The following is a 15,322-nucleotide window of genomic DNA, read 5'->3' as shown; positions in this document are numbered from 1 at the left end:
AGACACTCAGTGGCCCTCTCTTTCTGAGAATGCACTTAGAACATGACCCTCCTCAAGCCCATCTTCATCCTCACTGAGTCCTAGTGCGGGAAACAGCGGTCCCTTCCGACCTCCTCTGCAGCTGGTAAACTTACTGGTTGTTATTCTTGCCGTGACTAATTCCAGGAAAGAAGAATAAGAAATGGCCAGTGTATAAGTTCTCATAGTGTTTACTGTAAGTAAGGACTTAAAGGCCAACCAATGAGTTCTTCAGAACTAGACAAATACAACTGCATTCTAATTCAAAACAACCATACTGTGTTCCATCTTGAAAACATCTCCTCTAAGATTCTTGATCATCAGAAAAACTATTATTTTGTTCATCTGCTTATCATAGATTCCCAGTGGGTGAGCCAAGAATGAGTTAGAGGTATGCAAGTCCTTGAGGCAGCCAGCAGGGCTGAGAGTCAGGATCCCAGGGCCAGTCACCTGCGGCCATGGGCAGCATTCTCAGCTTGCCCTACGAGGACATACTGTAATGTACACACAGAACATTACCACTTTCTAGATGTGCCATTATGTGAAAAAAAAGGGAACACTGCAGTATGTAACAGAAAAATTATCTGGGTAAGAGATTCTATCCATTAATGAAGGGTTACTAATAAACAACAGAAAATCATTTCACGTCTCCCAATGACAATCAGACCATATGATGTTGAAGCATTTAACTCATCTGTATGCACCAATGGAAGATAGTTTGCAGTTAGAATCAACTCCCTGGGAGCACAGAAACTAATAATAGGAAACAACTTAGATAAGCTTAGGTAACTATTTAAGCCTTCAGAAAATAGTACTGTCTTTTCTATGGACCACTGTGAAGATGGGTCCCTACTCAGGTAGCCATAGAGTACCTCACCAACGCTCACATTTGCCTGCAAACGTTAAAGCTCAGGTGCTGCCCAGAAAGACCAAATACAGTTGCAGAGTTTCTATTTTCCACATGCTCACCTATGTCTTCAAGACTAGTCAGTGTCTCTTAAGTGCTCTCCTTTCTTTTGTGGACTGGTCACCAATAAAAACTGATTTGAGAAAGGTCTTAGGATGGGAAATCCCATCCTTAAGAGAATAATTCAGTCCGACTTTTTCCCTTTAAATAAAACTAGATTTTGTTTTTAATTAAAAGAATCGCTGGCTAATGAATAAAAGAAATTGCTTCAAAGAACCAGCTGCAACAGAAAGCTTTTAAGTGTTTTTTTTGGTGGCACCAGTCTTCAGTAAAAAAATTTATAGCCACGAACGTATAGAATGTTCTTCCCATCTCAAACTCTCAATTAACAAGAGATCAAATTAATCTACAGAAGTCAACATCAAAGAGATTTTAAAATCTTTTGCACTTTTTAAAAACTCAGCAAAACATCCAAGACATACTGAATGACAGTAACATAGCTTTTAAAATGTACATTAAAAATGAAAACAAGTGATCAAAACCCACCTTGCAAACTACAGAGAACAAAGAAGTCTGAGGATGACTGAAGTCATTTCTGCCAGGAAACCAAACACACAGAAGCATGGAACAGAAAATCAAACAAATCCTAACACCTCTACATTATCCCATAATACTCCTACCAAAAACAATCCAGAAAAATCGCATCAGGAAAACCTGACCACCTCTTAGGAAGCAGGGAGAGGATGGGGTAAGTGTGGCGTAAAACTCCAGATCAAATTCAAGGTCTTAAAATGCCCCAAACGTCTACACATCTCTGTGAACTTGACCAATGCCAGGTATTAACCCGTGCAAAAAACTTGCACCTACAAGTCCTACCGGATCCAATGTGTCAAAACCACTGAGCCCTAGAATATAGCTTCACTATAACGATTGGGACAAAGCCTGGCCTACCAGTTTATGAAATGGCAATATTTATTAATAAAAGGCAAAAGCAAATATTTGAAACTCACTTCAGAGAAAGCATCCTGACTATCCCCTACTGTAACTGTGCAAAGTCACCAGCCAACAACATAAGAATCAAGAATGGCACCAACTTCTGAGAAACTAAAAGCTTGGGAGGACGTATCACCATATTGGACAGGCTTGGCAAACACAGGTATCAGTCACATTCAGAGCAGTGGGAACACTGAGTCAGTAACGATTCTATGCGGGTTCAATGGAGTCATCAAGACGATCACTGACCAAGTCCATCATCTTCAGCCCCTCCAGCAGCTTGCAGTTCCTATTCTTCAGCCTGTGGGCTTCATCAATGACTACACAGCGCCATGGAATATTTCGCAGCTCAGGACAATCCGTCAAAATCATCTCAAATGTAGTGATGATGGCATGAAACTTATAGGACCCCTTTATCACTCGACCCTATGAGAACAGTTCTAAATTATTATTTAGGATTAGAGATTGCATTAACTTTGATTAATAAATAGCATAAAACAGATGTATTTATCTTTTGGGGACATCTTTATTTTACGTAACACCTGTATTTTGTTTTTCAGGTGTTTGGCAGGGGAGCTTTAAAAACTTTTTCCTTTATAAAGAAATCTGAAATTTGTTAGTAAAATTTCCTACCTAATTTCCCTACAGATCTTATGTAATAAAGTGCCATGAAGTGTGGTCATTCCAGTTATAGCCTACAGACCCCAAAGAGGCGAAAAGCCAAGGGGATTAAGTACTAAGGTAGCTTTTAAAAACTTTACTACTGTTTTAAACCTTTTTTTTTTCTTGTAACTTAATTTTGACTATTGAAGTACTAAAATGAAAAAAAAAATTTACTTTTAACTATCTCTCAAATGTAGAGATAAATACTAAAACAGATTTCAATTATTTTTCTCCTTGAAGTATTTAACTGTAGATTTTATACTTAAAGCAAAACTATAAAACAAAACTCTGTCCTATTACCAGTAATATGACTTCTCCTTACCACCTACAGCTTAAAACTATGTTAGCAGATACTATTCTTCCCTGTCATTTACAATGCTTTACTGTCGGTATCCTAGAATAACTGTATACAGGCAATAAAAATAAGTAAAAAATTGTACCAAGTGCTCCTAAGAGGGCAGAAGCTCTTCCCTTTGGGTATATTTCACTCATTGCATGCCTAGTAATTTTTACTTCTAGTAATAGTTTAACAAAATATTCTTTCCACTTATATTTAAAAAATCCATTTTTTGTTTAGCTTTTCTTAGGCTTGCAAAATAAAACCAATTAGCATATCAAAACATTAAATGATAAATATTTCATTTATTCTGATCAGATAATCTGAATAACCAAAGCTATACAAATTAGCCATACTTACAAGATGTGAAAATATAACACAACTGGGTAAGAAATCTAGAGCAAATTTCTCAATTTTGTAAAATCTAGACCTTCCCCCAAAATGTCATAGACCATTTTACTATCCAGTACCTTGAAACGTATATAACAGGCATAAAGAATACCACTTGTGACGTTTTACCTGGGGATCTTTGAAGTACATTTCATACAACTGAATGGTCCGACGACTAGCTTGACTCCCATGATACACAACCACGTTCAACTCTGTCCAGGTACGGAACTCCCTTTCCCAGTTGGGGATTGTGGACAATGGGGCAATTACTAAAAAAGGGCCATGGATTCCTTTCAAATATATCTCATAGAGAAATGTAATGGACTGGATAGTTTTTCCCAAACCCATTTCATCTGCTAAAATGCAGTTTCGCCTTTGGGAAGGAAATAAAACACAAGAAGTTTAGTAAGCACAAATATTAGACACTGCTTTCTTTTCACAAAATACATACTATTATAATCACAAATGCATATCTCAAATGTTCTCTTAGTTCGACCAAATACATTTCTTTTTCAACAAAATCCTCTAAGGCATAAAAATCATTTCTACATACTTCTATTAATATCTCTCCATTAATGTTTGTCAGATAAATATGAAGCATACTTCCAATCCTATCTGTTTTTCATCATTCTTTTTAGACATTAAAGTGTGACATTACTTGATCAATATTTTCAGTGACTACAAAAGAGAACAGCTACAGGCCTTCATACAGGTGAAGAAAAACGTGCTGTACATACATGTTGTACCAATTGAAAAGTAGCCAGTTTACTCCCTCCAACTGGTATTCCCTGAGTTTGTTATTGTTTTTGTACTCCCTGGAACTCTCCGATTTCTTCCAATCATCAGCAGGAGGTCGCTCCTGTTTCAAATATAGTAAATCCCATTAGTGGTTTCTCCAAGGCCACACCACAGTAGGCTATTTTCAAATTAAATCCTTCACCGTTAGCCAAGTCTTACCACACGCTCTGTTTCTGGCTCCCTGGACATTAGTTTCTCAAACTCTTCGATCTTCGCTTGATCTATGTCCTGCCTTAGCTCCCAAGTGCTGTCTTCATATGGCAGGGAGCACCACTTCACCAGGTAGTGAGTCACCGGCTGGGCCAGATTGGAATAAATTAGAATTGGATTCATTGGATGGAAACACACACACACACACACACACACCCCTACTTCCTGATAGATACTACACCCCAGCAACAGTGAGAGTGAATTGGGAGAAGTTTATTTAAAACTGCGACCATAACACAGTCATCCCTAGTTAAATCGTAACAAGTGTAAACTGGAAATAATATTACTAGGTATCATGAGAACCAGCTAATTTTTATCTAATTCACTGCTATGTTGAAAAGCCAAAAAATATGAAGAAATGGCCAGGAAATAACACAGCTGAATTTTAAGCCTTATTCTTACCTGTGCAAAATCATTTACCAGGTGTCTGATTCAGACTTATATGGTAAATCATCATAGTATGTTTACAATACTGGCTAGTTTCTTAAGGAATGAGAAACAAGCTTATTACCATCTCTGCCTTTTTCTTAAAGAGTAAGTATTACTTGTATTCAATCACATTAAAATAAAGTATTTGAGGGGTGCCTGGCAGGCTCAGTCGGAAGGCAGGCAACTCTTGATCTTGGGGATGTCAATTTGGGCCCCATGTTGACTGTAGAGATTACATAATTGAAACTTTAAAAAACAAACAAATAAATAATAAAGTGGGCTCTTGTAGACTGGAAAACAAAATATTTGGGGTAATGCAGATCAACAGGATCTCCTTTGTCTTTCCTCTAGAAAATACTTGGGTTGTCAAGCATTCACTTCAAGATTAAGGTACTCTGACCTGGTAGTGATGTTAAAAACATTCACTGTACTACATAAATATGCGATAAAACAATTTTCTTTTAAGTACAGCCAAGTAAAGCTAGAAAAGTAAACATCACATTACAGATATGGTCCTTAAAAAATCATGGACTTCATGACACAGAGTTTGGGGGGAAAAAAGGAAGCTCACTGCAGACTCTCGCTAGATAAGCAAGATCTAAACATTTTATATAAAACGAACTTTACTTGAAGAAGCCAGGAATGACAGAACTCATGGTGGTGCATACATCATTACTGAGACAGTAAGCTCAGGCACTAGACTCGTCCTCACTTTTACCGCCCTAATCAACCATCCTTACAACCTCACAGAGTTTTGCAAAGCAACATGAGAAATGCCAAGATCTCATAAAGATTATTTTACGTTGTCCTCTGTGCAGTACATTAAATGAGGTTCATCAGCTTCACTAAGGATGTACAATGTTAAGTAACATTAAATTCCATTCTGCTACATCTTACAGCACTCTTAATTATGTATGGGAAATCTGCGCTTCATTCTGGGTTTATACTAAACCATACTGAATTCTTCTTTATTGATCACATTCTGAAATCATGTAAAATGCCAATGTATTTGATTCATATTGAAAACTGATTTCTTTTAAAAGCTCTCACAGTAAACAAAGAACACACTTAGCACTATTATTAGGTCATAAAACTAACAGTCAATAAGTTTCAGTTAAATTTAGACCGACTGTATCACGATCCAAGGCTCTAACCAGGACGAGATCTAGGATTCTATAATCACTCTCTGTAAACACACATAAGCCGTCTGAGTCACTGCCCCCTAATACAAATGATCTTCTGTTACCTCTCCCCGCTCATCTGTGCTACGTGCAAAGTCCATTATCCGGTCAACCTCCACATAATCTGGATTAAAAAGCTCATCTTCAATCTGCACCAAAGGACAAAAAAGTTAAAATGTTTATTTAATTCCTGAGAGTAAACGTTATTTCACTTTTCGCCAGACAATAATATTTTGGGTCACAGCAAAATAAAACTGATATTTGGCAAATTCTATTATATTAATTGAAATGCTACAATTTAGCAAAATCATTCCCCATGAGGAAATCAGACTTCTCAGACTTTGTTAACTGGGTCTTTTAATTACTGTGTGAAACCTTTTTACTGTGAGAGAATGTTTAAGAATATTTTAAATGAAGTGTGAAATTACAATTCACTAATGAGCAATCCAAAAGGCTTATGGCATGCACTGCATTTAGCATTCTCGAAACTATGCTTGCAATAAAGACTCGGAGCCATGCACAGTAAGTGCGATTGGAGTCTCTGAACTGCTGGAGTTGTCTGAGGCCTTCTAGCATCATTTACAGAATGCTATTCCAAAGCTAAGAACACTGAAACCAGTGAATTTCCTATTTTAGTGTGAACAGTTTAGTGGGTCTGGTCATCTTTGCCTATCAATATTAGTACCTCATTTGAATATAGTCTTATCATTAATCTAAGCATTCTAATGATTTATTTGCACTGAAAATAGAGCATCTGGCTAAAAATATTAAGGCTAAAGAAATGAGGCTTAAATAATTGGGTTATTTAGCCAACGCATTAACAATCTTTATAAAAGTATAGTAATACTAACTTGCTTGCAAGTTATCGCCTATAAAATAATAAAGTAACAGAATATGGCTCAAAGAGAAATTACAGACTATGCCATACTTTAAAGAAGTCAGAGTCAGGCCAGTCAGAAAACAGAAGACATATTCATCAGTACCATAACTGCAATTAAAAGGCTTCTGCAAGACATATTAGAAGTCACTTAGACACTGTTCATATCCTCTAAATTACAGGTTGAAAAGATAAGCTGTTTGGTCACAGTCGGCTCAAGGATAGCAAACATTCTCTGGGCTACTGTGTCCATTTAAAACATCTGGTTTGGGTCCTTTGAACTCTGAATTATGAAAAAAAGAATTAGAAATACAAAAATGTGTTTCAAATGCCTCGGGCCCTTACACAGCGTTGATTAGTAAGGCAAAAAATTCATTGAAATGTTCAGTTCATTTAAAATGTTAATGTACTAATGCACTGGCTTTGTCAAAAGCTTCTAGGTTCAGGCACACAACATGTATGCATTATTCATATACAGCATGAACACTGAAAACTTTCCATAAACTAGGTTTTGATGATAAAAGCTCCTTTTAAGACACCTTGTTCTTAAACAGCAGCTTTCATTGATGAATTAAAATCCTTCACCTTATTCCTGAACACTTCCAACCTGCTAGTGAGTAACCTGCATCATCGTGCATGAGATGCAATTTCCAATTTAAACACAGATTTCAGTGGCAGCGGACTTACAAGGGTGCCTAAGCTGAAACAAAGAATGCAAAAGCCGTCATAATTAAAAATGCCAAAGTAGCAGAACCATGGGACACCTGAAGCCGGGACTGTATATGGAACAGGGTGTGTGTGTGTGTGCGCGCGCGTGTGCGTGCATGTGTGCCCGTTGTATGTGTGTGTCTGCGCATGTGTGTGCATATGTGTGTCTGTCTGTAAACGAGAAAGAGGAAGGGAGTTGCTATCCTTTTGGGCTTGCCCTCAGATCACTTTTTCAGACAGGAGTTTATGCTACTTCCACTTGGGACAAAAATTAAGATGTCTAGTTGCCAAGTTACCACTCAAGATAATGTATTTCAGTTGTGGTACAGGTTATTCATATAGGGAGACCCAAATAGATAAAGCTACATAGGTACAAATAGATAAAGCTACATAGGTACAAATCCCTAAATTGCAACTGACACCAGCAGAGTCCAAACAAATTTCATAAACAGAACCAGGACTTAGGGATGGGGTTTGGGCCGGGGATGGGGGAGACAGCTACCACTACACTCTTTCCTTATCCCTACACTGATCCATAGAAAAAAGTCAACAGAACATATGTCTCTTTCTAAAAGAAAGCCGATGATTTCAACTTGCCCAATGTCACCAACATTTAATCATCAAGAAGGGCACAAAAATAGGGGACTTTATGATATTTCTTAGGAACTGCCCTTCCAAAAAAAAAAAAAAACAACACTTAGATATTCTCCAAGAGGTGAGTCACATGTGATGACGCCATTCCCCTCAGTGTTAATTACTGCACTGCAAAGAAGCTGAATACTCAGATCAGGAAAGGTGGTGATGAGACATATGCCCAATAAAACCACCACCACCTAATCACACATCTAATACAAACTTTACAATCTGCCTGTTGGGAGCACGGAAATCAGATTCCAGGAGAACACAGACTTCTCACCTCAGATTATAAGGATTTTATGACATAAAAATACTGAACACTCTTCCGTCCTCACCCCTCCATGTCCAAAAAGGGGAGGGGGTGTGAAGTAGGTTGTTAAACAGGTATTATTTTGCATCAAATTTCACACTTCTTTACAGTTTACATTCTGTTAACTCCTTTATGGAGAGGAAAACTAATAAATCAGCAAGTTTAATCTTTCAGTGTGAAGGTTTCTCTTTTATCTTCCTGAGGCTGTAAGTGAAACCAAACTGGTGAGCAAAAGTCCAGAGACCCCAGTAAGTAGTCTGCAAAAGCATTTTTTAATGCAATCGAGTGGGCCGAAGGGGATCATAACACTTCTTTCAAAAAAATGCAGATTTTCTTCCCTGCCCTAGGTATGGTTACGTTTTCATCATCAATAACTTAGGATAAAGCGAGACAGGCAAAGACACAACACCAATTTCTATACCATAGCACATCATTTGTAAGAATAAGTTTGGTAAAGTCTGTAATCAGGCATTAACCTGAACAGAAGAAATCGGCCACATACTTTCCTTAACAGAAGTAACTTATATTCTAGAAACTGTATTTAATAGTCACTGTAGAGTCTTTATACCTCACTAAGTCTTAATAGAACTTTTAACAGCTTTTATCATCATCGGCTAACTGGACTTTCATTACAAGATTTTAATGATACCATCATATTTCCACATAATATCATAGGGACCAGTATCTTCTAGACTAAGCAACAGGAAGAATGAGAAATTTCCTGTTTACCAATTATTTTTTAGCAATAACCAGTTACCAATATGCAAGTAACAGCACCAAATGAGGGAAACTAGTATTTCTTAGTAATTTGCTTAACCTAAAACTCAAAATTCAGAACATTTTAATAAGGTTACTACTTAAGAAAATTAACTGGGTATTTCATACCTCTGAAAGGAATTTGTTCTGGCCCTGCTTTGCCTTAAATCGTTTGATCTTTTGCTGAATTCTCTTATCTTTTTCCAGATCTTCTACAGATGCCCATTGACAATGAAGATAAGAGCTAAAAGAATAAAATAATATACTTGAAACATGTAGAAAATAACCTTGTTATTCCCCCAAAATCAACTAAATAATTAATGAAATAAGCAGTTTACCTACTAATAGAGGCTGCTGATCAACACTCAATACAATTATTCATGTTTGAGAATAAGAAAAAAATCAATAATTGTGCCTGAAATCTGTCTTCCGTCCTGAGCTCCAGCTCTCTTATTTATCTCCCATTAAAAAAAGAAAAGGACCTACTAACAAAAGCTGTTTTCATAAGTGAACGGATTACACTTCAATACAAAACAATTAGCACTACAGGGTGGCCTTAATTATGAATTTACATTTTGAGCCTTTTATCATTAATTGAGAAATAAAAGGTTTTTATCAAGTTAAGAGAATTCTGATTTAAAACAGCAAAGGTAAACATAACTTAGTCCTTCCAGAGCAATCCAAAGGAGGAAAACCCTCACCTACTGTCTGAACACCCATGCCCCACCAGCCCCTGGGCAGTTTCTGCCCGCCCAGCCTCACTCTTCCAGGAGCTGTGAAATGCCGTCTCTTGGAACACTGTGATTTTGTTGCTCTCTACTGTCTACCTGGTCCTCACTCAGGGCAAGGCCCTCCTCCTCAGACTCCCACGGCCCGCTCCAAGCACAGGTGTTCTCTCTAACCCTATCTCGAACACTCTCACCCTCCCTCTTACTTCTCCAAGACTCAAAGGTATATAGTCAATATTTTATGGTAGCTTTGACATTCTTTGGTTTGCTATTTCAATATTCTTTTGTACCATCATTTTCTCCCTGCCCCAGATAGCCTGGACTATCTCTTATCTCTCTTTCTGGTGAGGACATTGAAAAGAAATGAGGTGCCTGAATATGCACCTATTTCAAAATCAAGGTACTACTACTCTTAGAAGTTATGCAGCCATTCTAAAATCTGTCAAAAATGATTAATGACATGGGAAAGGCTTACAATATTAAGTACTGTATCATTTATATTTATGTAAAGTCTAATGTGCAAAAGGTAGACCTGATTCGGTGCTTGTACGATTGACTGAGGGAGATAAGGACGTTAAACACGTACGCCCTGATAGGCCGGGAGTCGACATAAAACCTGTACACACACGCACACAGAGAAAAGAGACTAGATGAAAATGCAACAATATGTTGAGAATGATATTTTCTGGGTGGTAAGATTGCAAGTATTTTCTTTTCTACTTTCAAGTATTTTCCTAATTTCCAGTAAGTAATACGCAATACTGTTTCTGCATATTATCAAGAAACAAGTATTTTAAAAATAACTGAGTCTAATCTCCTTCTTGGATAGAAAAAGGCACAGGTGCAAGTCAACAATGTGTGTCTGCTGAGGTACACATGCCTTTCCAGCACCATCAGTGTGGCTGGAACGTGAGCACAGGCCTCTAGTGTCATTCTTCCTCTTGCAAACTGGGCTGAAATATTTGGATAGTGACTCTGTTTTACTAAATGGAGAAAAGCCACGGCCTCCTCCACTAACATCAGAAACAAGGCAAGGATGTCCACAGCTTCTACTATTATTCAATATTGTATTTGAGGCATTAGCCAATGTTATTAGACAAGAGAAAACAACAAGGGGAAAAGTAATTGGAAAGTAAGAAATAAAACTATCTCTATTTGCAAACGGTATGATTATATTACTGGAAAATCCTAGAGAATCAATTTGAAAACTAATTCAAATAATAAAATGAAATAATTTAGCAGTGTACCAGGATATAAAATTAACACACAGAAATCAATAGCTTCCATTTACACAAACAACAGTAGAGAAAACCTCTTTTACGTTATCAACAAAGATTAAATGCTTAGTCATAAATCTTAACAAAAAATGTGTGAAATTTATGTAAGGAAATATTTAAAACCCTTCTAAAAGACACAAAAATAGAGCTGAACCAACTAGAAAGACATCCTTATTTTTAGATGGCATGACACAACGTCATAAACCATAAATCCATAAATGCATAAACAAGCATTTTTAAAAAAGATTTTATTTATTTATTTGTCACAGAAAGAGCACAGGCAGGGAAAGAGCAAGCAGAGGGAGGAGCAGGCTCCCCACTGAACAGAGAGCCCGACGTGGGACTCGATCCCAGGACCCTGGGATCATGACATGAGTCAAAGGCAGATGTTTAAAAACTGAGCCACCCAGGCGTCCCATAAACAAGCATTTTTATGGTGCTAGACAAGTTAATACTGACTTATATATAAAAATAAACTTGCAAGAACATCCAAGAAAATACTAAAAAGGAAGAGTTTTTAGGGGAAACTACATAACCAGATATTAAAATAAAATTTAAGCCTTTATGAGTAAAACAGTGTGCTACTCAGGAACAGACAGGAACAGACAGGCAGACCAAAGGCTCAGGAACAGACAGGCAGACCAAAGGATTAAAATATGATACAGGGCTCCTGGGTGGAGCACCCGATTCTTGATTTCAGCCCAGGTCAGGATCTCAGGATTATGAGATCAAGCCCAGTGCAGTGCTTGCTTGAGATTCTCTCTCTCCCTCTGCCCTGCCCCTGCTCACTCTCTTAAAAAAAAAAAAAAAAGGTACAAATATGTTTCCAAATAAATATGTAAATTTAGCACATGATAAGGGTTACATCTCAAACCACCAGGACAAAGATGGACTTTTCAATAATGGTGTTAGAACAACAATATTTGGGAAAGTATAAAATTGGAACAAGAATTATTATACTTTATACCATACCCAAAATAAACACCAAGTGGATGTTTAAGCCCCTATATACAGAAAACGAGAACATGCAGATACCAGAGGAAAACACAGCAAATTCCTCTTTAAGCTGGTGGTAGGGAAAAGCTTTCTAGCTATGGCTCAAGAGCAATGTCCAATAAGAGAAAAGATTAATAAATTTAACTACAAAAAAATTAATTTACAGTGCAATAAAAACAAAAAGTCAAAGGACCATTGAAACTGGGAAATCACAGTTGCAACATAGAACACAGAATAAGGACGAAAGCACAACAGAAAAGTGGGCAGAAGACATGAACACGCAACTGATTAAAGAAAATACAAAAATGGTCATAAAACTTACAAAAAGATATTCTCATTCATAAATTTTAAAAAAAAAATCAAAAGCGAAATACAATTTCTTGCAAAAAGTGAAACCACCACACTACGCTGGATAGGTTGTAGGCAGAGAGGTGGTCTCTTACATCGTCAGTAGGAATGCAGAGGGCCATACTCTTATGAAAGGGAATGTGGCAATACCTAACAGAACTACATATATTTTCTCCTCTGAATACAGCAACCCCACTCCTAGGAATTCATCCTCAAACTGTGCCTCCAACAATCTGATAATATACAGGCATGAGAATATATGCTATAGCACTGTCTGTAGCTATAGAACATCGGAAGCCATTTACACGCCCACACACACAGGAGACTGGCTGGATGAGCGATGATACAGCCATGCCATGGAGTATTACACAGCAGTAACAAAGAATGAAGAAGACCTTATGAATCAATATTGAGTAACTTCCAAAATATAGTATTATTAAAAAGCCAAGTGCAAATATCTACTGATCATTGCTATTTTTGTATGTAAGGAAAAGGGGGAAAATAATATTTTATATGTATAAAATATTTTTTATGTATAAATATTTACACACACACACACACATACACACACACATTATCTGCATGTTCATGCCCAAAAGTACAGAAAGGCTAAATCTGGGAGTAATGAGACGGTAAGTAGGGATTGAGGGGTTGAGGGGAAGAGAAAAGGATGTGTCTTTGAGTACCCTTATGTAGAAGTTCTGACTTTTGAACCATGTGAGTAATTTGTGACCTTGAAATAAAGAAAATAAGTAAGATCAACAAGAATGGTGGGTAGTTGAGGCACCTGGGTGGTTAAGAGTCTGATTTTGATTTTGGCTCAGGTCACGATCTCACGGTCTTAGAATTGACCCCTGTGTCTGGCTTCCTGCTCAGCGGAGAGTCTGCCTGTCCGTTTCCAAACTCTGGCCTACCCCCTGCTTGTGCTCTCTCTCTCATTCTCAAATAAACATATAAAATCTTGAAAAAAAAAAAAGAAAAGAAAAAGAATGATCGGGTGCTAAAATGGAATACAGATACAGATAGAAACTAAAGACCAAACTGAGTATCAAATAAATAACACAGTCACCCTGAAAGGGGCGCAAGGGGAGGGGAAGAATTAACCCAAGGAAATTCTGAACCAAGTATTTAGCTTCTAAAAACCCTTTGGCTAAGCACAAAAAATTCTAAACACTGAATGAACTTTATACCTGGTAGCCTTCTTTTTCACAAAAAATATGATCTAATAAATTAGAAAACACTTCCTATATATTATAGAACTGACAAATAAACAAAGACAGTAGAGATAATAAGAGCCAGGTGTCTCCTGGTTGAAGAAGGGAATCATTACTATTGGAAGGTGAAAGGACTCAATGAACCCTGTCATGCTTCTGAAATAAAACCAAAATTGGGTGCCTGGGTGGCCCAGCTGTTAAGTGTCTGCCTTTGGCTCAGGTCATGATCCCAGGGTCCTGGGATCGAGCCCCACATCGGGCTCCCTGCTTGACAGGAGGCCTGTTTCTCCTTCTCCCACCCCCCCATGCTTGTATCCCCTCTCTCGCTATGTCTCTGTCAAATTAATCTTTAAAATAATATGTAAAACCAAAACTATTGCTATAACGGCATTGATTTTCACCACTGTTAGGTAAGTAGACACGTAGGTACACAGAAGTTATGTGTGTATGTGTAACAAACATATGTGTGTACATGTAACCTGTATTGCATACATGTGCACGCACACACATGGACATGTGCAGGGGGCCCACCTAGCCCTCTCCACGGAGAGGCCCCAGGAGCACTGACTCCCCTGCAGTAATGAGCACACCTAGGACTCAGATTGTGGTTTCTAAATGCCGTTCTCCAGTAGAAACAACCAAGGCTTTTGGAGAAATTACCTATTCCAGGACTTAAAGAAGTAAATTACAACATGAGTCTGGAATATCCTCTGGTGCCAGAGAGCAAGGAAGTGCTCAAAGAAGGATGGGGACAAGGCAAAGGGAAATAGGACCCAGCCTGAAGGGGTTCCCACTGGTCAAACTTGAAATAATGTGAGCAAATAGTTTTATCATAAATAATGATATGATAATAATGATGGCCCACTGAATAAAATAAGACTCTGCAAGTCTACAGAGCTACAAAGAAGCAAATTTAGGTCAAATTCTCCCTTACAGCAGGAACCCAACTAATACATTTAGAATGGGTGATAGAATTAGTAAATCACCACTTAGCAACCATTAGCACATTTAAGAGTCTCAAAAATATCTTTCCAGAAGATACTTTTTTAATTACAAAAAGGAAAATAGGAATTCTTTATCCCATTTTGCAATTTTTTTTGTAAATCTGAAATTATGTCAAAAATAAAAGGTCAATGGAAACTGTTAATTTTATGGAAATTTTAATTTCCCTTAGAACTCAATACTATCAGACAGAAAAGCTCTTTCTCAGAACTCCATGTGCATCATCTCCCATGAACGACAAATGATGGCAGGCCTCCCCTGGCCTGGCAGCGGTACCTAGTCACGAACCAGTCAAGCCCCTGAAGCTCTGCTTCTACAGGCTGTCCTACATGGATGCCTACTGGTGGTGCCACTTTGTGGGAATCAATACTTAAACTTCTCTGCTCTGTGTCTGCTTTGATAAGTCTACCGGAGAACTCACTCTGGCTAACGTAGTTATCTCCTCACCAATCCTGACACCTCCCTCAAATGACCCTGCAGGAAATCCCATCATATGTATCATCTCTACACGCGCACACTCATCTTGCTCTAAGTACAAAATGAT

At 37.7% G+C, this 15,322-nt stretch overlaps 1 protein-coding gene across 9 annotated transcripts in view; it reads right to left on the bottom strand.

The window, feature by feature from the left end:
- The window catches only part of CHD7 (chromodomain helicase DNA binding protein 7), a 186,685-nt gene that overhangs the window by 41,225 nt on the left and 130,138 nt on the right, over positions 1-15,322 (bottom strand). For all 9 annotated transcript variants that reach the window (XM_059394627.1, XM_059394625.1, XM_059394626.1 and 6 more), the window contains 6 exons: positions 9,343-9,457; positions 5,992-6,075; positions 4,266-4,403; positions 4,046-4,167; positions 3,438-3,681; positions 2,168-2,344 (listed from right to left, as the gene is read on the bottom strand). In XM_059394627.1, coding sequence (XP_059250610.1) covers positions 2,168-2,344; positions 3,438-3,681; positions 4,046-4,167; positions 4,266-4,403; positions 5,992-6,075; positions 9,343-9,457 — 880 coding nt within the window. The remainder of the gene's footprint in view (positions 1-2,167; positions 2,345-3,437; positions 3,682-4,045; positions 4,168-4,265; positions 4,404-5,991; positions 6,076-9,342; positions 9,458-15,322) is intronic.

This window comes from Mustela nigripes, chromosome 3, assembly GCF_022355385.1.
Source record: "Mustela nigripes isolate SB6536 chromosome 3, MUSNIG.SB6536, whole genome shotgun sequence".
In the NCBI taxonomy this organism is placed as follows: Eukaryota; Metazoa; Chordata; class Mammalia; order Carnivora; family Mustelidae; genus Mustela; species Mustela nigripes.
The sequence above is the reverse complement of the archived record's forward strand: the minus strand, read 5'-3'. Positions and strand labels throughout refer to the sequence as shown.